Source organism: Akebia trifoliata, chromosome 1 (genome assembly GCF_017979445.1).
Source record: "Akebia trifoliata isolate Shusen 1 chromosome 1, ASM1797944v1, whole genome shotgun sequence".
In the NCBI taxonomy this organism is placed as follows: Eukaryota; Viridiplantae; Streptophyta; class Magnoliopsida; order Ranunculales; family Lardizabalaceae; genus Akebia; species Akebia trifoliata.
In genome coordinates this window covers 34,765,588-34,793,174 of record NC_141375.1, presented here as the reverse complement: position 1 = coordinate 34,793,174, position 27,587 = coordinate 34,765,588, and the positions used below count along the sequence as shown (strand labels likewise).

At 35.6% G+C, this 27,587-nt stretch overlaps 2 protein-coding genes across 5 annotated transcripts; one reads left to right on the top strand and one right to left on the bottom strand.

Annotated features, from left to right (window-relative positions):
• Nucleotides 1-7,553: 7,553 nt before the first annotated feature.
• CAK1AT (CDK-activating kinase 1AT) lies at nucleotides 7,554-10,146 on the top strand. The gene is made up of 2 exons (XM_086455869.1): nucleotides 7,554-8,172; nucleotides 9,060-10,146. The coding sequence occupies exons 1-2, from the start codon at nucleotides 7,687-7,689 to the stop codon at nucleotides 9,993-9,995; spliced, it is 1,422 nt and encodes a 473-aa protein (XP_086311995.1). The 5' UTR covers nucleotides 7,554-7,686; the 3' UTR covers nucleotides 9,996-10,146.
• A 2,731-nt stretch (nucleotides 10,147-12,877) lies between these two features.
• LOC147412074 (protein EMBRYONIC FLOWER 1-like) lies at nucleotides 12,878-26,101 on the bottom strand. Of its 4 annotated transcripts, XM_086455860.1 has the most exons (8): nucleotides 25,930-26,101; nucleotides 25,780-25,849; nucleotides 25,662-25,706; nucleotides 21,612-21,678; nucleotides 19,209-19,393; nucleotides 17,538-17,956; nucleotides 16,121-17,454; nucleotides 12,878-15,044 (listed from the first exon to the last, which is right to left on the bottom strand). In XM_086455860.1, exons 5-8 carry the CDS (start codon nucleotides 19,343-19,345, stop codon nucleotides 13,326-13,328), a joined length of 3,609 nt encoding a protein of 1,202 aa, XP_086311986.1. In that variant the 5' UTR covers nucleotides 19,346-19,393; nucleotides 21,612-21,678; nucleotides 25,662-25,706; nucleotides 25,780-25,849; nucleotides 25,930-26,101; the 3' UTR covers nucleotides 12,878-13,325. The 4 variants fall into 4 exon arrangements, with proteins under 4 accessions (XP_086311986.1, XP_086311969.1, XP_086311975.1 ...); XM_086455843.1 differs by having other exon boundaries at nucleotides 25,662-25,849; XM_086455849.1 differs by lacking the exon at nucleotides 25,662-25,706.
• Between the last annotated feature and the right edge of the window lie 1,486 nt (nucleotides 26,102-27,587).

Here is a 27,587-nt window from a genome sequence, read left to right as displayed (position 1 = left end):
TAATGGTCGGAATTGGTGTGACTAATATATTAGAATTCATCCTTGGTTCTTCCTGAACAACAGTCTCCTCAAATGGTGGATCAGTTTGCTTAGCCAAATTTGTACAATCACCTTGCTCATTAGGACTTTGAAACATTGGTTGGCTCTCATGGGTTATACCATTTGAAAATTGACCATTCTCTCTTTTTTCTAAGGACACAATAAGCTGACCTAGTTGGACTTCCATCGTTGTTTCAGTTGGAATTGTAACCTTATTGGTTTGAATTTCAACTTCAATTGAGATAGGGTTATCAATTGTTGATGGGCAATCATCGAAATCTTCAAAAGAGTAGAACTGATCACTAAGGTTATTTTGAAAGAATGATGGATTTTTCGGGATTGAGATATCTTCATTTTTGAATTTATCAAATTTTCCTTCTTCTAAGGATAACGCTAGGTGACTCAGTTGAGTTCCTATGTTGACTAAGGCTTGACCCATATCCCATTATTGTTGATGATTTAACAACTGTTGTTGATGATTTACCAACATTGTTGATGGAGCTGTTGTTGTTGGATTAACTGTTGTTGTTGAATTAAGAAGGCAGACATCATAGACTCTAATGACGACGATTGAGGAGAAGACAAAATGATTGAGTGGATGTTGGCTCAGGCTCTATAGCTCTGTAATCGGAGAAATGTTGAGAATCATAGGATTGTTGGGAAATTATGGTTGGATTCATCATCGAGGTATTATGCAAATAAAAATCCTCATGGTTACCAAAATGACTACCCTGAGTGAACTTGTTCTGACACGGTATGGAATTTTGTGGAAACAAATTATCTACGTGGTATGGTTGGTCGAACGAACTGGGTGTCGGCATCCAATACGAGTTTTGAGAATGATGCATATTGGCCTGTGTAGCATGTAGCATGGGCTGACTCGGAAAATGCTCGGGAGAATGACCATAATTATCACATAAGCCGCACGAGATCAATGATTCTCTCCTAAACTCCATGACGATATAAATCTGCTCGAGGTTCTGTATCTACTGTAACATACACTATGGACTTGCACACAAGAGATGGAGGAATTCACACGTGATCACTGGGTTCCTAAGACTAGACAGCTCCTAACTGGTTCAAATGATTAATCAAAGCCTCCAACCCAAATCTCTGAAATCGGAACAGCCAGTTTAATCTCCAGAGGAGAGGTGGCGCACAATGCTGAGCAAGGGCACTCTTATATCACCTCTCGTCTTGAATAGACGTAGTCTATCCCCTGAATTCACGTAGAACTACAGGGCAAGATTGCGCTAGGCACTGTTCACGATCAAGAAGTGCAATTGGTGCAACTTTTGATTAACTTTTCTTAATGAGCTCGATAGAACCTAGAGTCCAATCTAATCAAATTTTAATTAATTAATTTGCTGTGAATTTGATTTTCCTAGAAGGGCAAGATATCGGTAATGAACTCCGATTCTTATCTTATGATGCCATCCTCGTAAGGGTGCCCTTGTTACTATGTGCAATCCAATGTGTACAGATTAGTCACTCAAAAGCAATACAGAAACTCACTAGCGAGTGATGTGTGAGTGTTTCGAAATTTACCTCCCGTTCTAGACGGGGGATGATCGAGTTGAGTCGACTCGGGCCACCAACACCAAACTTGGTGTACGAACCCGAGGGGCTGAGATAGTTTCGTCCCACTATCGTCCGTCCCTAATTCTATTACAATCCGAGCCCTCTCGGATGAAATTAAAAATTAATACAAGTTCAAGTTCCTAATACAAGTTAGTTTCTAAAAAAAAAAAAAAATGCAGAGAAATTTAAGGTTGCTGATCTTCTTAGTGAGGAAATCAATTCAGTGGATAAAAATTCCACGTGTCGCCTTTTTCACCAATTTTCGTTGACCTCCGTTGAGTCCTCCACCTGAAAATAATAAAAATTATTCAAATCAGAATACTAAAAAAAAAAACCAATATGACCATTACAATGTTCAATATGTCAGAAACTTGTTTAACAAAAATCAGCAGAAAATGTTGCCACATCACCGCGGCGCACCAAGGGACAACCGCAGCGCGGTAAAATTTTGATGAAAATCGATTTTTCAAATTGGAAGTGGTTTCTGATATCCTGAGGATTGTAATGAAATTTTTTTTAATTTTTTTTCTGTTCGTTTGGCTTCTGTTTCAAGCAAAACACATTCGGTTCTGTTTCAGAAACTGTTTCGAATACTTTCTGAATTGGAAAATGAATCAATTCGCTGTCCCCGGCAGCGGCGCCATTTTGATCAGTTGTAAATCTTGCAATAAAGATGCAGATATAGAGATTTGAACTAAGACTTTAGGCAAGTCGAATTCGTTCCACAGGGACAGTTTGGATTCAAAGATTCAATCGGTTATAAACCAAAACAAAGTTTTGAAACAGATTGATTTAAAAACAGAATTGATTAGTAGAAACAAAGAAACAAATAACAACTAATTTGTAAAAGAAATTGAAACTGAAAAAGAAAGATTGAAAATCTAAGAGAGAGAGATTAGAGAAGTTAATCAAACCTTTGCAATTATTCCATAATGTAGATAAATTCTGAAATTAACTCAATCCATGGAGCAAGTCATTGCTCATGGATCGGAAGATGGATCAATTAAATTTTGAAAGAAATTAGAAGCTATTCATGAAAATCCTAATATGATGGAGATTACCCAATTTATATTCTGATTCTTCACAAAGCATAACCGTTCTTGAACTTATCTAAGTAATGGCTATCTAAGTTGGATCAGAATTATAAGTTGGATTACCTTAATCAGAATAGAATTTTCAGAATTAAAACATGTAAGCAAAGCATAAATTTAAATCTACACTAGAGGGATTAATTTGCTATGGCTTCCTTAACTTCTCTAATGAGAATTTAGCCAATCATTGCAAGCATTGTAATTGCAGAAAAATAATAAAAGAGAAAATAGAGAATAGGTGAAGATGATGATCGATCCGAAATTCTTCTTTTATAGCTCTCCCAACAATTACACAAACAATGAATGGTTCCTCTTGATGTTCTCACTACACTCAAGATCTCACCAAATGCAAATGAAAAATTACAGAGAATTAAAAGAAGAAAAATCAAAAATTATGGAAGAAGATAAGAGGAGAAGAGCCTAAAAGGGACCCAAGAGGGGACCCCTTCTTTGAAATCAACCCTCAAATTTATAATGTTCGTATTCGGGTAATCGGGGTGATTTGGCGGATAATTCGATTCGAATGGCCCAATCAGTTACAACCACCGAAACTTCTGTAAAAATCTTGAGGACAAATTCCTCGAAATGACCGCGGCGCGGTCTTGGCTAGCCGCGGCGCGGTGACGTGGCGCCCAAATCGATCGAGATTTTTCTGGAAACTTCCTTTCGGCCCGCGTATTGTAACCGTAATTGTTTCGCGATTTGATAACTTCCACGTGCGCTTTATTTATCTACAATTAACAATAAAATCTCTAGCTCTATTAATTTGGATAAATAATTTAATTTATAATTATTTAAAGGAACTAGCATTTATAATGTGATAGAATCCGAGAAATTACGGTCCCAAATCAAGTTATTGGAACCTTATCAGTCACCGTCACCGTCACCGTCACCATCACCACCACACTCTCCCCTCATCTTTCTCATAATCTTTTTCCTCACTTACCTCCACCGCCACGGTTGTCACGGCCACCACCACCACATCCTCCCACTTCCCTCTTCCTCTTCCTCTTCCTCTTCTCCTCCTCTCATTTTTTTTCTCCTCCTTCTCCTCCTTTCATTCTTTTTCTTCTTTTTTTTCCCCATATAATTTTTCCATGATTTTATCCAAGTACAATCAAACAATAGAATTTGATTTTCCAACCTTACCTATTTTCCACCACTATTTTTTCATGGATTTCAAATTCCATGGAAAGTCACTTTCCATGCAATCAAACATACCCTTAATGGATTTAAATCCAAAATTATCTAATTGATCAATAATAAATACATTTGCAGCATTACTACTTATCATAAAAAATAAAACATTTGCAACATCACTAGTCCAACACTTAATACAGGTGGAGGTCGAGTTTGCAAAGCCACGCTATATATTAATGTTAAATGACCTAAATGCCCCCATTTTCAATCTCTACCAAATATTTGTTGCTCTATCTACCAAAATAAATCACCTCCACATTCTCAATTAGTCCTAACTCTTAACCCTTTATATAATTGTACCAACTTTTACTATCCTAAAATTCTATTTGATTTTTATTCTCAAAATTCCCGTCTTGCCTCGACCAGTGATACGGGCTTCTCTATTTGGTTCTTGTGAGCACCAGTAAGACCAGTGATACGGGCTTCTCTATTTGGTTCTTGTGAGCACATGACTTGAAGAGGGTAAGATTTAAATGACGTGCCAGTATATCGGTAATATATTATATATATATATATATATATTGACAATTTCACACCGAGCTTCTATGTTTTTGCTACATATTTAAAATCTATACTATGTATCTGAAACACCTTTTGTTTCTTATATCAATGTCTTTAAATTATTTTCAACCGTAATTCTAAGTTTTTTGGGGTAATTATATTTATTAAGTCCTTCCTAGTGCTTTCTTGGTAGTCAAAGAGTGCTAGGACACATATTCAAGGTATTTTATAGTAATATCCCTTCCCGTGATGAACAAAAAAACTCTTTTTCCCTAAATATATTTCTTGTGGAAATCGTTGACATGCATGCAGCCCCGATTGTAAGGCAATCAAGAAGCATATTGAAAGTCTGATAAGTCGGGATTATCTAGAGAGAGACAAAGACAGTCTGAACATGTTGAGGTCATCCCTTTATTTTGTTGATTATCGTACTAAAACTTATTAACTAGCCCAAACACATTAAAGATACAAAAGATATCGGATCGAAACCTTATCAGAACGGATCAAATTTCAGGATTGATCCAATCAATTGAGAACCCTACTTCAAAGTAAAAAACATTTCCATTCAATTTCCTCTAATATCTCATATGTATGTGACACCTTATTTCTTTAATTTCTGTTTAGGTAGGAGAATAGACTCGTAAAATATTTTCTTGAAGGAAGAGAAAGTAATAAAACAAGACTATAATGGATGGGTATACCCTTCAACTTCAACTCCATATACATAGGAAGTAAAGAAAAAATATATATGAAATTAAAGAAAAGAAAAAACTCACAAGAAAAATGCATGCCAAAAGAATGATCAATAAATTGGTTTCAGATGTCAGGAAAAAATAATGATACTATCTCACAACATGGACATAGTAATTAGTTTCAGATATCATGCAAAAATACCATCTCACAACATGGACACAAACGAATTGATTAAATCCTTATTATAACTTAAAAAATAAGAGAAAATGACCAGACCACACACATGGGAAAGTGTCCAACATGTATAGGAAATTGAAACATCATCTGTAGAACTTATAAAAAAAAAAAAAAATAATCAAAAAAAATAAAGAAAAGTAAAAAATAACTTTTAACCCATACAAGACAAAAACTTTGGCTCTTAAATCCCACCCATATATAAATGAGTCATGTACAGCACCCTATTACATGGGTTATAAGTTTTGGAATAGACTGATTTTTGGTGAAGATGATCTTTATGGTGAGGAGCTTATCTAATAAAAACTCAATTCATTTTAAAATTTCTAACCCTAGTTTACATGTTGAAGATTCGCAAACTATCAATTTTTACCATTAGCTTATAACCACTTTTCATGGGTTAGAAGTTTCGGAATATACTATTTTTTGTGAAGATGATCTCCTCATCATAGAGATCATCTTCACAAAACATCAACCATTCCAAAACTTTTTGGCCATATAAAACAAAACTTTGTCTAGAACATTGTCTACAATTTTATCTACCCTACATTATCCTACATATATATTTACATAACAATGATAAATTTAAGGTCTCTATACCAATTTATATATCTGAAAATTGGCTTAAAAAGTGAAGTACCAATTAGTTATATGTTAGTGCCTATCAATCGGTGTCTCTCTCTCTAATCAATAATAAATACATTTGCAATACCACCGGTCCAACGCTTAATATAGTGAGATAGGGTGATTTTTTACTCGTAGCACAATAGACTCTTGAAATGTGGCGCAAATGACATAGGTAATAAGAGAGAGAATTTCTCTCTCCTATTTAAGCGGAAAAAAGGAAATTTCATTATTTGATCACCTTGTTGCATTCAAAAACAAGATCCGATGCCATGGGGTTGTCTATGAATTTAAAAAAAATCAATACAATTTTTTTTTTCACCATTGAATTTTAAATTTAAATTTGGGTGTTAGGTATCCAACCATTTTCAACATCTTGGATTAAGCTAAAAAAAAAAAATTTCAATTATTTTTTGAATATAAGTTTTTTCATAAAATCTAGAAGGTTGTAATGTTAAATTATTAAAGTTATAATCCATGAAGACCCATGAGTTTTTTCATGACATATAGAAGGTTGTGGTGTTTGATTGCTAAAGTTGTAACCTGTGTAGACCCAAAGACCCTTTTTTAAGATTAGAAATCTCAAAAAAAAAAAAAAAAGTGTGCAGAGGACGTGCTGGTAGGTGAGAGAATTTTCTATCTATGCTTACATCATTTGTGGCACATGTCGTGAGCAAAAAATCACTCTAGTGAGACATTATTTAACAACCCATGGGGTTCATCTCAAGATCGAGTTGGATGCGAAGGCTGAGGTTGCAAAGTCACACATGGCTTAATGCCATATATTAATGTTAAATAACCTAAATGCTATCATTTTCAATCTCAAGCAAAAAAAAAAAACATTTGCATTATATATATAATGTTGAAGTAACATTAAAATGTACATTGTGAGATACATTTTTAGACATGGATGTGTGTCAGAGTCATAGATACTTTCATTGAGATCTCACTTGTATCTCGATAAAAAAATATTTATGGTTCTAATACACATCCACATAAAAAATGTCCCTCATGATATACATTTCAATGTTAATCGAGCACGACACTCTCTCTTTCTACATACCTATTTTAATATGTTTAATGTTATATTGAAACCATCATGTTCAACCTGTCCTAACCATAAAATCGTAAAATTTTCTTTCTAAAATTCTATCATCTTTTACTATCCTAAAATTGTATTTGATTTTTATTCTCAAAATTCCAGTCTTCGCTTGATGTTCAAAAATTGAAACAGATAGGACATTAAGGTTGAAAAGATAGTTATAAATTTTACAAACGGATGGAGATTCAAAATGAGATTTTCTAAATCTTTTGACATTAATCTATATTAAGAAGATTGAGGCCAGGGGAAACTTGTTTGTAGTTTGAATCCATGAGGTGTCTCCAATATTTACTAAAAATCAATAATTCTCTAACTTAAGAAGTTGAAGATGATGGATTGAATAGCTTAAAAGTAATTTTACACTCGAAGATGAAGAATAAGAAGATTATTGGTTTGTTAATTAGTACACTGGCATTTCCGTTATTTCGGTAAAAAGTAGGTGCGTATAGTCTATTTCAAAAGTCAAAACTGCTCTGTGACTGTGAGTCATGCTGTTAAATTCCGAAAACAGTGCAAAAACCCTAAATTATCCAAAATCTGCAACCAAAAAAACCCATAATCTTTACCAAGTTTTTTGTTCTTCCAAATAAAAAACCCTAGATAGATTTCTCCATCTCCGTCATGGATCCTCCCTCTCGAAGCTGGAGCATCTACAGTCGCACAGAGATCACTCACCGTTACGAAATCCTCGAACGAATCGGTTCTGGTGCTTACTCTGACGTTTATAGGGCTCGTCGTCTCTCTGATAATCTCATAGTAGCTCTCAAAGAGATTCACGATTACCAGAGCGCATTCAGAGAGATCGAATCTCTGCAAATCCTCCAAAATTCTCCAAACATTGTTAATCTCTACGAGTACTTTTGGCGGGAAGACGAAGATGCTGTTCTTGTCCTTGAATTCTTAAGGACCGATCTCGCATCTTTGATTAGAGAAGCTAAGAAGAATTGGGAGAATGGAATCACTGTTGGTGAGATCAAGAGATGGATGATTCAGATGTTGCATGGTGTTGATGCTTGTCACCGGAATTCAATCGTTCATCGTGATCTCAAGCCCGCCAATCTGTTGATTTCTGATGATGGTGTTCTCAAATTGGCAGACTTTGGGCAGGTTTATGCTCTGCACTTCACAATTCTCTCAGTATTCTTTTTGTTTCTCCTAATTGCAGAATTTTTTGTTATTTATTTATTTATTAGATTTCAATTTGGAGAATATGAAATTTTGCAATATATATATATATATATATATATTACTAGGGAATTTATTCGAATGCTCACTTAAAGTATCCTTGGATGATAGAATGTTCAAAAGCCCAAGCTTTGTTGTCTAGATATTTTGATTTCTGAACAGAGAGGTTCCTACACCCATAATTGTGAATCTCCGAAAAAAAATTGTATCTTGGTCTTGATATTTGAAGGTTGAAAAGTAAAGTTGTTACCTGACGTTGAAGACGATTGGTTTTTAGGGAAAAATCAAGGTTCTTATTTTGAAAATGAAAAAGAAAAGAATGTTTAATAAGATACCGGAAGAAGAAGAATGAAGCTTGAAATTAATGGTATTCGATTAATTTGCTGGTCCCTTATTTGGCGAGTTTTTCTGAAATTTTGGAAAAACTCAAAAGAATTATGTGACAGTGATGCTCGCATCCATTGATCATTAATGAAAAGAAACGAATAGTTAACATGGTAAAACTGTTGAAATTGCTAGAGGTTTTATAGTAGCTAAAAGGTAGGATATAACAGTTCCAAGAAGTAATTATATGGTTCACAAGATCTCATTTAAGCTATTAAAGCTTCCCAGTAGTCCCTGGTCTTGAGCATAACCTTATTATAGTATTATCTTTAACATGGTTGTTATTGTTTCCTTGTGTGTATTGAGATGTAATTTGTATCTTTGCATAAATTTTGCTATATCTAACAATGTGTAGCACTTTCTTTCAGTTTTACATTATTTTCAAGGTTTAGAAGTTTGTGAAGTTATTTGTGTTGCTTTTCCAGTCAAGGATCCTTTTGGAGCCTAGATTTGTTTCGGTGGATGATCTTTCACATGAAGAAAATACTCCAAATCAGATGTGGCCACTCCAACATCCCGAAATTGTTTCTGAAGCAGACAATACACGTGCAGAAGTTGCTGAAAACCAAGATCAAAGAACTATAGGTAAAGAAGAAGATTTGAAAGAATTTAATGACTTCAAGGCTAAGGAATTAGTGGATGAAACTGATAAGGAGACTAATTTTTATGATGGAGACACATCTTGTCTTGCTACATGCACCACAAGTGACATAGAAGATGATCCTTTCAAGAACTCTTATTCTTACGAGGGAGAGGAGCCTGAAGATGAAAGTGGTGTCCTCACATCATGTGTCGGAACTCGTTGGTTCAAGGCCCCTGAGTTACTCTATGGATCCACAGATTATGGACAAGAGATTGATCTATGGTCACTAGGCTGCATTTTTGCTGAGCTTCTCAGTTTAGAACCTATCTTCCCTGGAACATCAGATATTGATCAGCTCAGCAGGATCATCAATGTCTTGGGCAACTTGGATGAGAAAACCTGGCCTGGTTGTTTGAAACTTCCTGATTATGGAAAGATCTTCTTTGGTAAGATAGAAAATCCACTAGGTTTGGAATCCTGCCTGCCTAATCGCTCATCTGAGGAAATCAGTCTCATTCGGAGACTTGTTTGTTATGACCCATCAAGTAGAGCTACCGCAATGGAATTGCTCCATGACAGTTACTTCAATGCCGGACCTCTACCAATCCCTATAAATGAACTTAGGGTTCCTTCCACAAACAGTGAACAGGATGAGAGATCCCCGGGTGACTGGATTGATTACAAGGACATGGGGTCCGATTCAGATTTTGAGGAATTTAGGGGTAATGGTGTAGATGTCTCGACCAGTGGTACGGGCTTCTCTATTCGGTTCTCATAAGCACATTATCAGTAATAGATGATATATATACTTATATCAACCATTTCACACCAAGCTGCTATGTTCTCGCAACATATTTAATATCTATACTTTGTATCTGAAATACCCTTTGTTCTTTACATCAATGCCTTTAAATTATTTTCAACCATAATTTTATTTGAGTTCTTCTATTTATTATATCTTTCCTAGTACTTTCTTGGTAGGCAGAGTGTGCTGAGATTGTTTTTCAAGAGGGTTTCAACAATGCAGACGAGCAGTTTTCTTTACTTATTTTTATCGGTAAGCCTGTTTTTAATGAGTTCAGAGTAACTCGGTACTGGCGGGATTTGAACCCAGGCCTCTGGTATCATCATCCAAAGACTTTATTAACTAAGCTGGTTGGCACCTGCAGAAGTTTTCTTTAATTATTTTAAAAGATTGAAGTGACCTTAAATAGCCTGGACACTCAAAAGATCTTGGTACGCAAGAAATGCACTTGCACTGCAAATGTTTCCATTGTTTTTGGTGGCCAGGTCTCCTGAAGATCATTTCCTGGCTTGGTTTGATTTTTGCACCGTAGGAAATTTTCAGTGATTTCTTGTCCAAGCAAAGTTTTTGCATAGAGTTACCAAGCACCTGTAAAAGTGTATTTCAGGACATTTTTTTGCATTTGCAAATGATTTGCAGTATACCAAGTGAGGTCTACAATGACTCTATTTTGTACCTTCTTTCCAAGTAAAATCAGAAATGGAAGTTATCTTAATGAGTGTTGGTATTTTAGTTAACGTTCATGCTCTGGATTCCCATCGAACAAGTGTCGGACTTTCGCTAAACACTATCTCCTGATAAAGCCTCATGATGCCTCTAGCATCACCCTGTTACATAGTTCTGGCTTTTTGGCCCGCTTGAACTTGAATTATCTGAGTTTGGACATGTTGTATCACCCATAATGCATGCCAAAATGCAGTTGTGGGACACAGAGAAGGGCTGATGGCATTTTGAGGTGTTTCTGAAGAGCCCCTAAAGGGTTTTTTGGTTTAGGGTGTTGGCGCGAGGGGGGAGGGAGGGAGGGGTCTGTGTTGCTTATTTGAAATATGTCCTTGTCCTTGGTTCTCTCATGGTACAATCCTCTTCCCTTTGAACCCTCCTTTCTCCTCAGTCCATAGAGAAAAATTGTAGGACTGATGCCAACGGTTCATCACATATCCAAATAAGGGAATTAGATTTGTTTTTGCAAGCTTTTTCATTGTTCTTTTTATAAATCGATCTGTTTTGGTAACCTATCTTGGTTTTTTTCTTTTTTCTTTTTAGACCTTTAGAAACCATTTTGTTTTTTCTGTAAGGGATGCGATTTGAATCCAATGTCTGTTAACTGATTGTTAAAGACCGAATTATCATCCAAATGCTGCTCATGAATATCTAAGCCATACATCGGAAGCAGGACAGACACGGCTTGGATTTGGTGTGGACCATGGTTAATCTAATCCAGGACCAGCTCTGGCATATCATGAGATGTTGTGACTTTCGACGTAAGCTGAATTTTCAAAGGCATTACTAGCATATCATCATAATATTAAATTTTAATATATTTCCAAAAAAAAAAAAAAAAACCAAAATATTTTCATTTTTACAAGGTCCGACACAAATTTGATCGACATTTTCTTTTTATATATATATATATATATATGTATTGGTGGAAATCACTCATTTTTGTGAAATATTTAGATGAATGGTGAATTTCAATCGAAATAATCAAATTTTAGATATAAAAGATAGATATTTTGATGTATGGTAAATCTCAGACGAAATATTCATTTTTTGAAAAATTATTCATAAATATTATTAAATATAACAAAAATTATAAATTATGTACAGAAAAGAATACTAAATTATACATAATGATAATATTTACTAATAAAAAATTGCACATAATATTTATTCATTGGCATGGATGAATTACAATTATGTAGTTATCTATTTATCTTATTTTAATATATTAGCACACTCATATAAGCTTTAAGCACATACATAATACATTATTACTTTATTCATATATATTTAAAGAATAAAAAATATAAAATGTGTGGGTGAAATACTTTATCATTTGTGTATTTAATTAAGTGCTTTACATGTTAAGGTGTATATAATTTATGTGACATTATATTCTCATTTTCATATAGAATATTATTATTTTTCAATGTCGGACTATCAAAGATTTGTTGTATGCGTGGTAGAATATCGTTGATCTTCATCTCCACACCATATATGGGTTGTTTATTGTATTTGATAAGTGTCTTAATACTTATTTGATCATTTCCCACAATTTCAATGAAATTTTCTTAATATTTCCATCATTTCAAAAAACTGTATTAATTTTAACATTAATCAAAATATTTCCATTTTCAGTATGAATGAAATAGACACCGAAATCGAAATTTAATACCTTTCTCATCATTGATTTTGAACTAAGTCGAAGATTGTGAATTACCTGAGATGCATCCCTGTATGACTCGATCACTTCATAATGCTAAATTTAACGTCGAAAATTAGGAACATCTTGTGTTCTCTCGATGCCCTGATTTACCTTCTCTTTTGTTCTTTCTGTGGACTTGGATCCAAGCTACTAATCCATCTGAGAGCATTAAGTGAATCACCATCGCTGATGCTCATAAATCATAGAAAAAAAAAAAATCCAAACGCCCTCCATTGTTGCTCCAACTTTTGTTGAACTTTGAATCTCGAAAACTAATTGAAACAAACCCAGTAAAACAACCTCTTTCCATGCCTACAATGACTTCTGAGTTTCCTTGCGAGCCAATCACCAAAATAGCATTCGGCGACATTTCACATTGGCCCTTGCAAATTATTGTATGAGTACTAAATGAACTAGTGAAAGACCATGGTAATAGATGACAAAGATAGATCAGTTTCAACCATAAATTTACCACTTTTACATAAGTTATATGTCCTCTAAAGGAAAATCACAATTTATGCAATGCCATATTTGAATAAAGTCTTATTTCCAGCTAGCAAATTTCAGGGGCAACATCGCATCCATTATTCCACAAGTTTTGAATGCAAATGAAAACAGAAATACCCCTTCAAAAGTTGTACTTGAACTAAGAAAACCCAGAATCGATAAAATCCTATAGGAGTCTTTCTTCTTATATTTAGAATCCTCCATCACCCAGAGTTCTGAGTGATACATACCACTGTTCCAATGCATTGTTTCTAAGACTGTTAACAAGTTGAACCCATGAAGTTCTAAGCCGTTTCTCAACCAATGAACGAGAATAGAGGGCACGCTGCAGTACTATCGGTGTGGTGTGCCCCAAAAAACTTCCACATAATTCAATTATGTCCATGTTCTTGTATAGCTGTGAGCTTCAACTTCCTCTGCCGCTTATGCCCATCACGATCAGTCGGACCAGACCCATCCCTCGATGACACCTTCTTCTTTCCACGTTTAAAATCTCCAGACCCAATCATGTACACATTTCCTTCTTCTGGAACACTGAAATCTGCAGGATTTCTGTTCAATACGCAGATCTCGGTCCCAGAATTGCTTGCTTCACGCAGAACTGTTCCACCTTTCTTGTTAACCTCAAGTTCAGTACGTGGGCTTGAACCTTGCATTGCTCGAGATTGTATAGGAAATGGCATAGAATTTGAAGCAGAGAAAATCCCATTCTGCAGATCATGGAACTGGTGATGTTTACCTGCACTACCATCTCTGGAGACAGACCTGTGAGATCTCAAGCCTTTACGTTGGGTGGGCGGCTTCATGCTCTGTTTCTTTTCTCTCACTTGAGATTTGGGAGAAATAGGAAGCAAATTAGTAGAAAAGATACGTACACCCCCATTGGCCCTTGTGTGATTGTCATCCTTCTGAAGTGAAGAACCAACCATGTTTACCATTGGAGCAGAAGGAAAATGTTCCCCAAATTTCCTCGGTCGATGATTTTCATTGAAGCTATTGGTTGAAGGTCGGTGTATCAAGAACTCACTGTTATTGGATTGTCTAACCTCCAAACCAGACAACTTGTGATGATCACAGGGAAAGGCGGGCTGCTTAGCAGGTGTACCCGAGGACACACCCGCATCCATCAGTCTCAGCAAATGCAAGGCTGGTATGGCTTCATTGCTATATAAGTCCAATGGCCCCATCGTTTTTGATTGATAATCTGTTCTCTCCCTCCAAGAAAATGGATATTCTGGTTGATCCCTTTTTCCTTTATCTGAGTCCAATCTCCTTCTCTGATTTTCAAGGTGGATATCATTGGGATTCACAGATTTTGGACTATGATCTTCATGAGTGTTCCCGAGGGGAAATAGTTCCAGACATTGAGGAACTGTATTCCTCTCACTTGATTCAGCAGAAAACCTTTGAGGACTGCCGAAACCAAAAGACTTGCGATTCAGTGTCATTTGTGGAACTTTCTGAGCTACCTGATATGCTTCAGAGGACTCCAAACTGCCCCCTACCATACTGCCATTCCAATTGGAACTTAGATTACCATAGTTTATGCTGGAACCAGTATCAGGAAACTGAGCACCACTTGTTGGCTTCTCCCAACTCGGTCGAAATGAGGCAAACCCCATTGATAGCTGAGATTGTTCAGGTAGGTTTCTACTGAAATCAACTTGGTTGTATATTCTATTGACATGATCAGGGTAGCCATTTGGTTTCTGTTCAGTAGATACCACTCTTTTGCCTGTATGCATACCCGTTCCTTTGCTTTGGGACTTAGATTTCGGGGGACGAGAATTCTGCTTGTGGAGAAATCTCAGCGTCTCACTACCAAAGACATCTGTAGAATTCATCGGATCAGGATCCTTAACTTTCTCAGCTGATCCTGGCAAGCAGTAACTGTTCTCAGTAGTACTTTCAGCATTGAAGAGACGCCTTTCGTGCTGATTTTTTGCCATTAGTTCGACGATGTCCATGGGGATGTCGTCGAAAGCAGCCAGTTCAGCAGTTGTCTTGTCTCTCTTATTACTCCCATTCCTCAAAACTTCTGGATTTGCTTGAATATTGGGATTCTCATAATTGCATGTACCAGAGGAAGCCTGAAATAAGTATATTACATCAATACATCCTCAAGATACATTCGCACAAGCAGTTGATTGAACGAAAATCGTAGAGAAAAAGATGTGTGTGTGTGAGAGAGAGAGAGAGAGAGATTACACTTCACATGGATATGTACTTGTATGGACATATACGACTGTACATATATGAAGATATCATTAAGACATACTAATTGATCAATATAAACTACCCACATTAACACTACATATCACTTCAGAAAGAGCACGCATGACATAATCAATGAAGTAATTGTTCCAATTGTAACCAAAATCAGATCTGGAAGCCAACGTATAATGATACAATTAAAATAAGAGTCAAAATTGAGGATTTCAATGGATAGTTGCCATACTTGGTTCATAGATGAGAAGATGGCTGGAAATCTTCAAAAGTTTCCATGTGGAGTGCGTGTGTGGCAAGGCAGAAACATACAATAGGATGACTGACAATTCCCATGCTTCATTAAGTGCAGTTGGAGAATATTATACTTTTTTTTTATCAGTGAGAATATTATACTAAATTAGATAATTTAACCATGAAAATGACAGTGCCTATGTTCTCTCTCCAAAAGAAACCAACTCCAGCAAAAAACCAATAATTTGTTGTCAGACTAACACAACGATAGGTATGGATGATCCTTGTGACATTTAAGTCAGAATGAAGAAGCAAAAAAAAACAACTCATCTGTTCGATATAGTTCAGTTTTGAAGGTTTCAGAATTATTGAAAATTTGCTCTAGCTACATATATGTACTTTTTCAATGCCAAGAAGGTTAAATATTTTGATGATAACACTGAAAAGGGAAATTAGATATCTAAGTAATTGGTAGACCTCAAATATAAAAGTTCTAAATCATAATTCAAGTATAATGGATGCTATTCATATGCTTGGATTTTACAGACGGGCACTCAAGTCATAACATGATAGTCGTTCTAGAGGAACAATAATTGAAGATGGAAAATAAATTAACAATCCAAGCACATATAAAATATTTTTGAAACAAGAATTCTAAGAGAAATATATTGCACGATGTTAGAAGCAGCTGAAGAAAAGCCCATACCTCTGGTCGGCTAACAAAAGAAGACTCTCCATTTTCAAGATGGTACAAGTTAACTCTGCCTTCAACACGGCGCACACCTTTTTGGTTCTTATACATAATAGCTTTGGTAGCTGCGTGATGCTGCACACCTCTCCCATTGAATGTATTTTCTGAAGGAATGGTTGAAGAGCCCTTATGTCTCCTCATAATCTGGTCTTTTTCAGCCATGCCCTCATGCAAAGGCATCAAGGAAGATTGCCCATCCTCAAACTGATTAGTCACACTTTTATTCTTACCCAAAATTAATTTTCCACCATTACTTTCAGCAGCCAAATAACTTTTGGGATCAGGATGCAAACTGCTTCCAGTGAATGCATCTCGTGCTGCTTTATAAGGAATAATTTCATCACCACTGCGATTGAGATCTACATCTCTACTTAAAATCTGAAGTTCTCTAGATGTACCTTCTTGCCAAGGCATCAAGGTAGACTCCTCAACTTCAAATTGAGGCCTCACTTTTTTCTTCTTAGCCAATGTTAACTGTCTATCATTTTGACATTCCGTCAAAAAACTCTTGGGACCAGGATGTAAAACTATTTGAACAGATGCATCTGCAGCTGATTCAGAATGAACAATTGCAGTATCAGTATCTCTAGTTTCTGCATCTCCCTTAGAGATCCCAGCTGTTTCAGACACATCCTTTGGGAAAATTATCTGCAGAGGTGTCTCATCTACATCTTGGGGCATCTTTGTTCTCCTCTTCTTAGCCAATTTAACATTTTTATCATTTTCTTTGAAAGTCACCCGTCTTTTGGGAGCAGTATTTAGATCTATCTCGGTGGATGCATCTCGTGCTGCTTTATAATGAGCAGATTCTAGCTTGTTGTGATCAGTTTTTGCATCTCGATCAGACGTGCCCAGAGCATCGCTTCTTAAGATGTCAGATATCGACCGCAGCCGCTGCTTTCTTGGTTCTCCCCAACTCGATGTTTCACTGGAATTATCATCCTCACTTGTGCAATGTTCATCCTGAACATTATTTCTGACAATGTTCTCATCCGTTCCAAAGGATTCACCATCACTCTTATCTAACTCCATGGAATGATGTTTGCTTGTATTGCCCGGGACAACATTTAGATCCTCAATCACATGCTTTCCACGAGAAACAGACTTAGAAGCAATGGCAGTTTCACAGCCAGATGAGTTGAACCCGTGCTTATCTATGTTGGAATTGATATTTATCTTTTCTGCCTCATTTGTAACTCTTTCTGCTGTCAGGCATGGAATTGTTCCATAAATTGCTGGATTGACAGTCTCTTCTGCACCATTTTCACGGCCTTCAAATGTAATTATATCTACAGAAACAAAGATATGAATCATAATTCAGTTCCTTCAGTATGATATTGAAAGACTACTAGAAGATTGAACAATTATATACCATCTCTGATTGCGCACACAGGTGCAGCTTCCTTATCTTTCTTTTCACCATGCAACGAAGGCTCATGTTCATCACCGTTGTCATTAACAGTAGCAATGCACTCTTTAGATGAATGTTGAATACCAGTAAGCAACTCTGGTGCATCTTTTTGAGATGACATGACCAAATTCCCATGAGAACAAGCATTAATACTAGTTGTAATTCCATTATTGTCATGATTAACAATCTCTGCAGTTTCTTTGGCTTCACCTATAGCATCATTCCTCTTCAGACAGGATTGGCAATTCCACCATCTGAATTCAGGAACGTGTAATGGAGGAAGCACATCTGCTTGTTCTTCCAAGTCCATAGGGCAATTGACTGTAAGAAATGGCCAACAAATCTTTATATCTTTTTTGCGAACGTCAGCAACATATCCTCTGCAGTCATAATAGAGACAACTAATTACGAAAACTACTTGTCATATACTGCAGTCTATTATGTACTACAGGAAATCAAACAAACATGTGCCTTCCCCTTGGTCAGAACCATGGTGTGCAATTGTTTAGGCTTGTTGAATATATTTAACTTCCTAGATAAAAGAAAGCCAAAAAAAAAAAGTTCCATCTAAATGTTTGGGTAAAACTGGACCACGTATTGGACAAGTGATATAACCAGTTCATCTTTTCTTTACAGTGAGATTGTGGAAAGCCGTTTGGTATGGTTATTTCCTTCTTTATCTCAATTCTCCTTTCATCTACACCCACTCTAGGAACAAAGAAATTCAATCAATAAATGTCTGGAGATGATAATACTTGTAATTTGGTGCAAAGTTATTTCATCCGTTTGGGATTTATTGGATGTCTTTTATGTGCATCTTGGACCTATTAAGAGGTGGACAGCCTTCCCTTTGAAAGGCAATTTTTTATGGAGATGGCTCCCTTCTGGACATCTTAGACCATTTGGAAGGAGCAAAATAGACGAATGCACAAGAATAAGGAAGAGAATCTCAAAGTGGTGGTCTTAAATTGGTTCTCTATTTCTGGTGATTTCAGAGGCATTCACTTTGAGGATTTTTTTTTCAATTGGTTAGCCATTGTTAGATAACCCCCTTGATTGGTCCTTCTCCTTTGAGTTTTTGTTTATTTAGTATTAGTATTTTATTTTACTCTTCTTTTCCTTTGGACTTTTGTGCATCTCTCTCTGATAACCCTCCTTCCTTGTATAATATTGGCCTTCTGGCCCTTTCTAATATCATTGATTTCTTACCAATCAAAAAGAAAAAAATTGTAAGTCATAAAAAGAAGAGACGAGAACAAGCAGCACAAATGTTGTCTGGGAAATTCATCTCAGATCCTCAGTGTCGTCATGAAAAGCACAACTATAAAAATAAAAAACGAAATGTTGAAAGAAGCTGAAAAGAATCCAGAATCATAATTTGTGAACCATGAAAGTTTTTATTTGTAAGTTAAAACAATACAAAGGTTGCTTGTCTCAATTCACTAAGCCACTTGCTTAGCTTGTATGGCGTAACAACTAAATTAGCATAGCACATTAGCTCACTCCATTATTGAAGCCTTTTCATTTATCTATAAGCAGTTAGTGAGTTTATGTTTATTCCTAGACCAATATTATAAAGGAGGGATATATAATCATCATACAGTTACTACATGTTAAGTTAGTGAGGCTCACCGGATTGAGAAGTGGTCACACTTTCCAACCTCTAGCTTCTCACTAGCGTTGCCAAACTCCATACTGGTTGTAGACTTGGACGCAGGAGTCAACTCATTTCTGACACATTTATCGTCCCCAACAAGAGACTCATCCATCTTAAAAAGCTAACAGAATTATACTGCAGGCCAAAATGATAGCACTTCCTATACACATACATCAAAGAGGGGTTATAGAATCAATCATGTACTGAGAGATATGATTAATGGGAAGGTGAATCAACAAACGTTCAAAAGCACCAAGAAGTTCCAAAGGAAGTCACTTGGTCATGATTGAAGTCTGAAATTAATGTTTGTTCTCATGATTTGCAACAGAATCAATCATTTACCTAGAAAACAGAAATAGCATGTTACATCATAAAGTAACAAGTTGAAATCTGACTAGAAGCATGTTGGTGAACAATGAAAATACAAAGAGATATTATCTTTTTATTATTTTCATGATTAAATACAGTATACTAGCAATTAAACCCGCTTCTACTAATTGGACAATATGTCAAGGAAAATGCAGTTTAAAAACAAACATAATAAAATCAATTAATCAACCATGTAGATGAAGTGCTGAACCCATTTTCATTAACTTTAGCATATTCATAATAAGCAGGTTAACTTAAAATCTAATGCAGTTAGGACAACAAACGAACACAATCAATCATGTAGCCAAACCCACTTTCCTATAATTCCAAATGACATTATTAAATAACCCAGTTAAAACAACAGTAACAATATAATCAGCCAAGTGGTTGAACCCAATTTAAACATCGCAAATTACATCACAACTTAACGCAATTTTGACAACAAACACAATTCAATCCACCATACAGTTGACCCCTTTCTTCAAGACTTGTAGTTTAATTTGTATCATCAAGTAACACAATTAAGACCCCCAAAAGCACATTTTGGGGTCCATTTGTACATGACAGAATTTTTAATGGTAAAAACAAATGTTTTCACTTCTCTTTATCTATAAGAGAATAGACAAACAAGCTCAACTAAGAGAGGTTAAGCTTCTTATCAGTTCAAATTATGTCATAAAATCACGCATCATAATCCAAAAGCGGAACAGTATATGGTATTTAATTAGCAAAGACTGCACAACTTCATTAACAGTACAAAAGTTATTAGCACAGTTAAAACAACAACAATAATAATACAATTAACCATGTAGTTGAACACACTCTAGACATCAGAAATTACATAACTTAACACAATTATAATGGCAAACACAATACGATCCACTATATAGTTGATCCATTTCTTCATGAATTGAAATTCATATCATAAATTAACATAATTAAGAATAAAGAAACACATTTTAGGGTCCATTTGTAAATAATAGAACTTCAATAGTAAAAACAAGATGTTTCCGCTTATCTTGATATATTATAGAATAGACAAACTAGCTCAAGGTGGGCTTCCTTGAAATTCAAATTATGTCATAAAATCATACATCATAGTCCAAAAGCGGAACGTAAAGTTTTTATGCAAACCGATTACATTGCTTTATTAGCAGTAAAAAAGTTAAATAACACAGTTAAAACAACAAGAATAATGTAATCGACCAGGTAGTTGAACCCAATAAGACATCACAAATTACTTCATGATCTAACACCATTACAACAATCAATACGATATAGTCAACCATACAGCTAATCCCTTTCTTAAAGACATGCAGATTTCATGATAGAATAACACAATTAAACCTTTCAAAACACACACACACACACACACACAGAAACAATTAAGAAATTAAAAAAAAAAAAAAAAAATCTAGGTTTTTCTTTTTTTGTAAATGATAGGACTTCTGATGATAAAAAAAACAAACATGTTTCCACTTACCTTGATCTATGATAGAGTAGACAAAAAAGCTCAAAGAGAGCTTCTTCGATCTTCAAATTTCATCATAAAATCATGCATCGTAGTTCAAAAGCCAGGGTTTCTTGGCAAACAGGTATGCAACTTTGTCAACAGTACAAAACTTATACAGATCCAAAATACATTTTTTCCGAAATAGGTAAAACCACCTCGATAAACTTGCACTTTACATCTCTTCCTACATCTCCGAAATCTTCTTACGGAGCAACAGTATGTGAAAGACCGGATCAACCCTAATTCTAATATAAATGAGAGTGAAAACCAAAGAAGACAATAAAATTCCAAAACATCCGTAAAACAGCCTTCAATTCTTCGAGGAAAATTAAATCCAAAGCAAAATCAAAGCTCACACATGAACTCTACATCAATTGTATTAAAACAAACTGCAAAATCGGATAAAATACGGAGCTAGATATCAAATCGAGCTTACTAAGATGTACAGACTATCCATCATTGATGATCAAACAGAAGATTTGAGAGAACAAATCACCTTATCTCAGCTGAATCTTAAGCGAAATGATCTCTCGCAGCTGATCGACTTGAAACCACCACGGCCTCTGTAGGAAAATATATCAGAAGATAGATCATTCCACATAGAAACTCTACATATTACTTAACAGAGAAGATTCGTTGCTGGTTGAGAGAAATTCGAGTGCGAAATCGAGCGAAACCCTAGCTTTTTAGGGTTTTGGAGGCTTCGATATAAGAGAGAGAGAGTATATTAATTTTATCTGTCCGTAGCGAAGCTTTAAACTCGACATGCCATGTCATGCGCAGTGGTGATATCGTACGTAGGTAGTAGGTTACTTATCCCACTATATAAATTTTTCTAATACACGTGGCATAATCTATCAGTTCCACTTATATAATATAAGAATATTAAGTACCAATTCCACTCTCTAACGGCCTAGACACCAAAAATCATCCTGATCAATTAATATCATAGAATTTGATTCTATCTTTTTTTTTTATAGTGAGCCTACTTAAAAGCCTAGGATTAACAAATTCTCTAATCCAATTATTCAAAATTTTCAATCAGAATAACTTTGATGTATATGATAATAAAAAAAAAGGCGAGCCAAACATTTATAATTAAGTAAACCCAAAAGATATCTCTATTACATGGCATCATAACAAATCCGATGTTCATTAGCTATTCAACTTACTGGAGTACAGGATTCAAATAATGCCACGTCATTGTGTGTAAGAGTGAGAGATGGAAAGAGACATAAAGTATGAGAGAACGAATGGGAGAGCTGCAACATGTCCCATGTTTTCGGTGCTGCCCTCTTCACCACCCATTATAAAACCCTAATATTTTGCGAACAAATTAAGAAACCCTAACCCTTACCCTAAACCTAATTCTCATAAACTTACTTAATTAGAAATTACACCAATCGTAGACCATTGGATAGTTTTCGAGATTCAAATGGAAAATCTCGGAGTAGCTTTAACTTTTACACGTGGGGCCCACAACTAAGGAGGCTGGTACACTTGAGACTCTTTTTGACCTTCCGTATTCCCTCTTTTAGTGATGGTCTAGTTTTAATCAAAATATCTTATAGTACCACTGAAAATCAGAAGTGATATCGTCAGGCACATTACAGTTAGACGTAATGTGCCTGGTTCTATCATGCTTCTACCAAACACCAAATTAACCATGGGCGATGATAACAAGGGAAGTATTGTCGTCAGCTGCCGTCATCCTAAGATCCTCACCCTAGGATAGTCATCAAGTTTAGGATCACTAATCTTTAGGTTAATCCCATGATCCAAATCTTAGGATGACCGTCCATGGAGCTGACAGTATTATAATTGCCAATGGACCAGGTTTGGATTATTAAACATCATAGAAACCTTATTAGATTCGGATCAGAAAAATGATCCAGCAATCAATGAAAGAGGCCATTCCCTCAAGAAATGTAGTCACCTCTTAAGATAGAAAGAACAACTAAGAGAGCGAGGAGGGATTCAAATCCTTGATACTGTTGTTAGAGAGATTGGATTATGACCAACTCAAAATTAATAGATGTTCATCAAATCAGATCTTTGTTGGATTGGGTCTTATCATAATCCAAATCTTTGATCCGGATTGTAAACTTTTGGATCTCAGGTTCAATCCGATCCACTAACAGACCTAGATAGTATCATTTTCCGAGGGTACAATGCAGTATATATTATTTCGAAACTTGTTTTATTTTTTCGTTATAAAATAAAATAAAATAAATAAAAATGGGTAAAACTAAAACTATTTTTTTTTTTCACTTTGTGAAAGAGGAATAAATATATTAGTAAATACAGTTTAATGAAGCTTTTTAAAGCATATTTAAATTATTAAATCTAGTCAAAGAAGTAGATGTTTAAAATTTTCCTATTTTAATTGCTTTGTATAAAAAATGTAACCAATATATCTAACCACTAGCAGGTTACGATATCAGATACTTATAAATATAAAGAACAGTTTTATAGCATCAGGAAGTAGGCAAAAGTACAATATATGGTCAGTAGTTCACTTGAAACTTTATGGATTGCACGGTGGAGATTAACTGTTAAGATGTATGAAAATTTAATGGTTCAGATTTGGACGAAGAATGGTAATTAAAACTATTGTGAACTATGTCGACGTCATCTTGAAGAGGATGGGATCAAATTTGGAAACTAAAGAAGCACCACTAAAGCTATGAGATATTACTGCATGATCAATCAGTACATTGAGCTTCAATACTCGTTAATGTTTCTCTGTGGGGAGAGAGAGAGAGAGAGAGAGCTGTGTGTGTGGGTGGGTGTGGGGAGAGAGGGGGGGGGTAAAGAATCAAACATAAGCTAACCCTGAATCTAGAGAGAGATGAGAAGAATCAAGCACAGTGGACCAACAAGTTTGTGTGTGTGTGTGAGAGAGAGAGAGAGAGAGAGAGAGAGATGGGGGAGAAGGGAGGGATGGGGGGTAAGGAATCAAACACAGATAACCCTGAATCTAGAGAAAGATGAGAAGAATCAAGCACAGTGGACCAACAAGTTTGTGTGTGTGTGTGTGTGTGTGTGTGTGTGTGTGTGTGTGAGAGAGAGAGAGAGAGAGGGAAAGGAATCAAGCACAGTTAACCCAGATACCCGAGAGGTGTGAATAATTAATCGAGCACAATGGACCCAACAAGTTTGTGTGTGGAGAGAGATAGATAGAGAGAGATGGACCCAACAAATTTGAATGTGGAGAGAGATGAGAATCATAGACGGTGGGCCAAGCAAACGCACACAAGACAAGTAACGATTAATGTTCATGGATAGTAATGATTGTGGTGGTGGCTGTGATTTATTTAGCCTACGGCATCTAGGCCCACTCTCAACAACTTCATCTTTACTCGTATAATCTGACTGTCAAATAGAACTTGATCTCTTTCCTTTGGTTCCAAAGTTGTTCCTCCTCCCCTTTTTCTTAAGTAGAGATCTATTTGTTTTGAGAATCCTTAAAAAGGAAATCTAAGTCTAACCATCTAAACCGAGTCTAAGTGTAACAATCTAAACCATCGGTTTCATGAAGATTATGAAAAGTTTTTTGAGGTTAGCATTTTTAATTTTAAAAAAGGGGGCAAAATACTTGGTCTCAGACGAAATCACCTTTGAGGCTTTCGATTGAGTGAATTATTGAGTTTAAAGGATGTTCCCTAGGGTTTCTAAATGAAATAAGTCTTTATTTTTCTTTCCATTTCAAATGCTTGTTTGATGTTATGCATCAAACCCAGTTTGAGGTTAGAAAATATGTATATGTTGAAGAAAGAATAGAAATTATCAAAAATACAATATTCACTAACTTTAAGGTAGGCCACCATTCAGCTTCAAAAGAAGGTTCACTTATTGTTGATGCTTAAGCTTACCTACTTTATGGAAAAGCTAAAGCTAAAGAAAAAAAATAAAAAGCAGGGAGAGGGAGGGAGGGGGGACTTAGATTCCTATGAAGCATCCATTAATTAGGGTTATTAACATGAAAAAGGTCACTATTACCGTTAAACCAAGCTTGAGGCTCTTGATCATCAAACCAATGGGTGAGATGGGTGGCTATACCCTAGAGATTCCCAAATAAAATGGATCCTGTAAAAATGCGTATTAATCTTTAGGAAATTTATGTTTTTCCTCTCATCTCGATCGCATGTCTAATGTTATGCATTAAACATTGTTCGAGGTTAGCATTTTCACATGAAAAAGGTCACTATTACCCTCAAACCAAACTTGAGGTTCTTGATCATCAAACCAATGGGTGAGATGGGAGGCTATGCCCTAGAAATTCCCAAATAAAATGAATCCTTGTAAAAATGTGTATTGATCTTTAGGAAATTTGTGTTTTTCCTCCTATCTCAATCATATGTCTAATGTTATGCATCAAACAGTGTTCGAGGTTAGAAAAGTCCTTATCATGCAAGTAATTTTAACATACCCCTCTGGATTTGGTTGTATATTCGAGATATTTCTAGATTTTCAAATTAATGGCATATCATTTAGTTGTAATCTTTGAATGAGAAGGAAACAAAAGAGATTGAAATACACTCACCTTCAACCTTTTGCCAAAAATCCTTGATTATCATTAGAAAATCACCTGTGTGTACGATCATAGGAGATAGAAACTCAAATGGATAGATCTATTAATAGAATTAAAAAGATGATCTTACAAGCAGTATGTAGGTTTCTCCTCTTATCAGATCCAACGTACATCAAATCGACTAGCAGTACTTTCAGGATCTGTAAATCAAAAACAGAGGAGGAGATTTGAGTTATTGATTAGCATAACAGTAGACTAAGTTGTATGTTGCATGTCTAACCTTAAGATTCAACGACCTTTGCAACCAGAAGAAGCCAACACCCAAAACCTCTCCGATTGAATTGAAAACGATTTACAACCCTTGATTGGTGAATGAAGTAATAAGAAGTATCTAAAGAAAATGAAAATAGCGAATACAACAGTAGAAGTTCTCTGGTTGCTTTCATGGAGGAATTGGGACGATGGGGCCCTCTTTTATAGACTAGTAGACCCAACAAATGTTTCATCAGATTGTAGATGCCATGTGGCAAAATCTAGGCTGTCAATTAACAGAAAAAATATTTCTAATTAAAATAAATTGGGGGTTAGGTTTTCGGCGGAAACCCCCACCTAATTGTGATACATGGCACAATCAGATTTGTTCGTCGATATTATCCAAAGATTTTCAAAGATTATAAATAATCAATGAATCTGTAGAAGAAAATAGGAAATAAAATAATAAAATAATAAAATATTAATGTAATATTTTGTAGAGAAATCCTTTCCTTATTAAGATAGTGAGGAAAACGGTCTTGCTAAGCCTTATCCACGTCAAAAGACCTCGAGATTGGTAACAAATCTCGAGGACTTATTTTACGAATCTTGAAGTCTTTTTATGGTGGATGAGACTTAGTAAGGCTAGTTTGACTCTATTTTGTATCTAAAATGAATGGATCATTCAACCAAAGTCCACATGTGACCCTACTTGTGCTTGCCCATGATATAAACATGATCCCAGCCTAGTTGACAATTTGTTCACGTGTACATGTTTAACCATAGCCCTTGTCCTACTAAAATTTACCTAAGGTTAGGGCAAAGATTAATTTTTTGTTGTATTAACATTTTGTATTCTGTTGGCGCTATGCAGAATTCCAAGGGTCTAGAATTATGAAAGGATAATTGTGTAATATTTTCTTAAGGACTTTCTATTTTTGGGAGATAAACAGGTTTTAGCCACTCTCAATTTTATGAATAGAGATTTCTAAGATTGTAAAACTTAAGAGAAAATAATGATTATTCTTGATCTGATATGTGACGTAAGCACATTGTCAAACCACATAAATCCTTATGCTTTTGTGTGATTTTGTCCTCTTTGTTGTTTTGTTTCTTCACATTTTTTACCTGCAAGACCATTCCTTGATTTCGGATTCAAACTTTGCATTGAAAAAAATTGGAAAAAGCCTAATTCAGGTTTTAACTTCTCGATCATCTAAGTGATTATTGATGATTAGTGATTTAGGTCTCATACCCTCTTTGATAGTAGTGGATCATGCCTTGAGTTGAAAAAAATGAGACCTGTAACTTCTTTTTTTATTATATATAATTCGTGTCCCTGTAGACAACGGACCAGACTAGTATCTAGGCTTTTGCCCAATCCATAGACCGTGGTCTTGTCCAAGGACTAGTCCCGAGGCAAGTGTAACGCCTGCACATCACACACACCGAATAAGTGAGGGTGTGCCCCACGGGTGGCCCTTGAGGAACTAATGCTCATACTGCGTATTAAACTCACGACCTACGAGCATTAACTGTTAATCGGTCCGAAATTGCCATTGAGCCAACCCCTCGGGATTCATGAGACCTATAACTCGCTTAAAAGTGGATTCCAACAAGCTCTACTCACTACTAAAACACATAAATTACAATAAAGGCAAGACATATTGTTCGTGTGGATTGAAC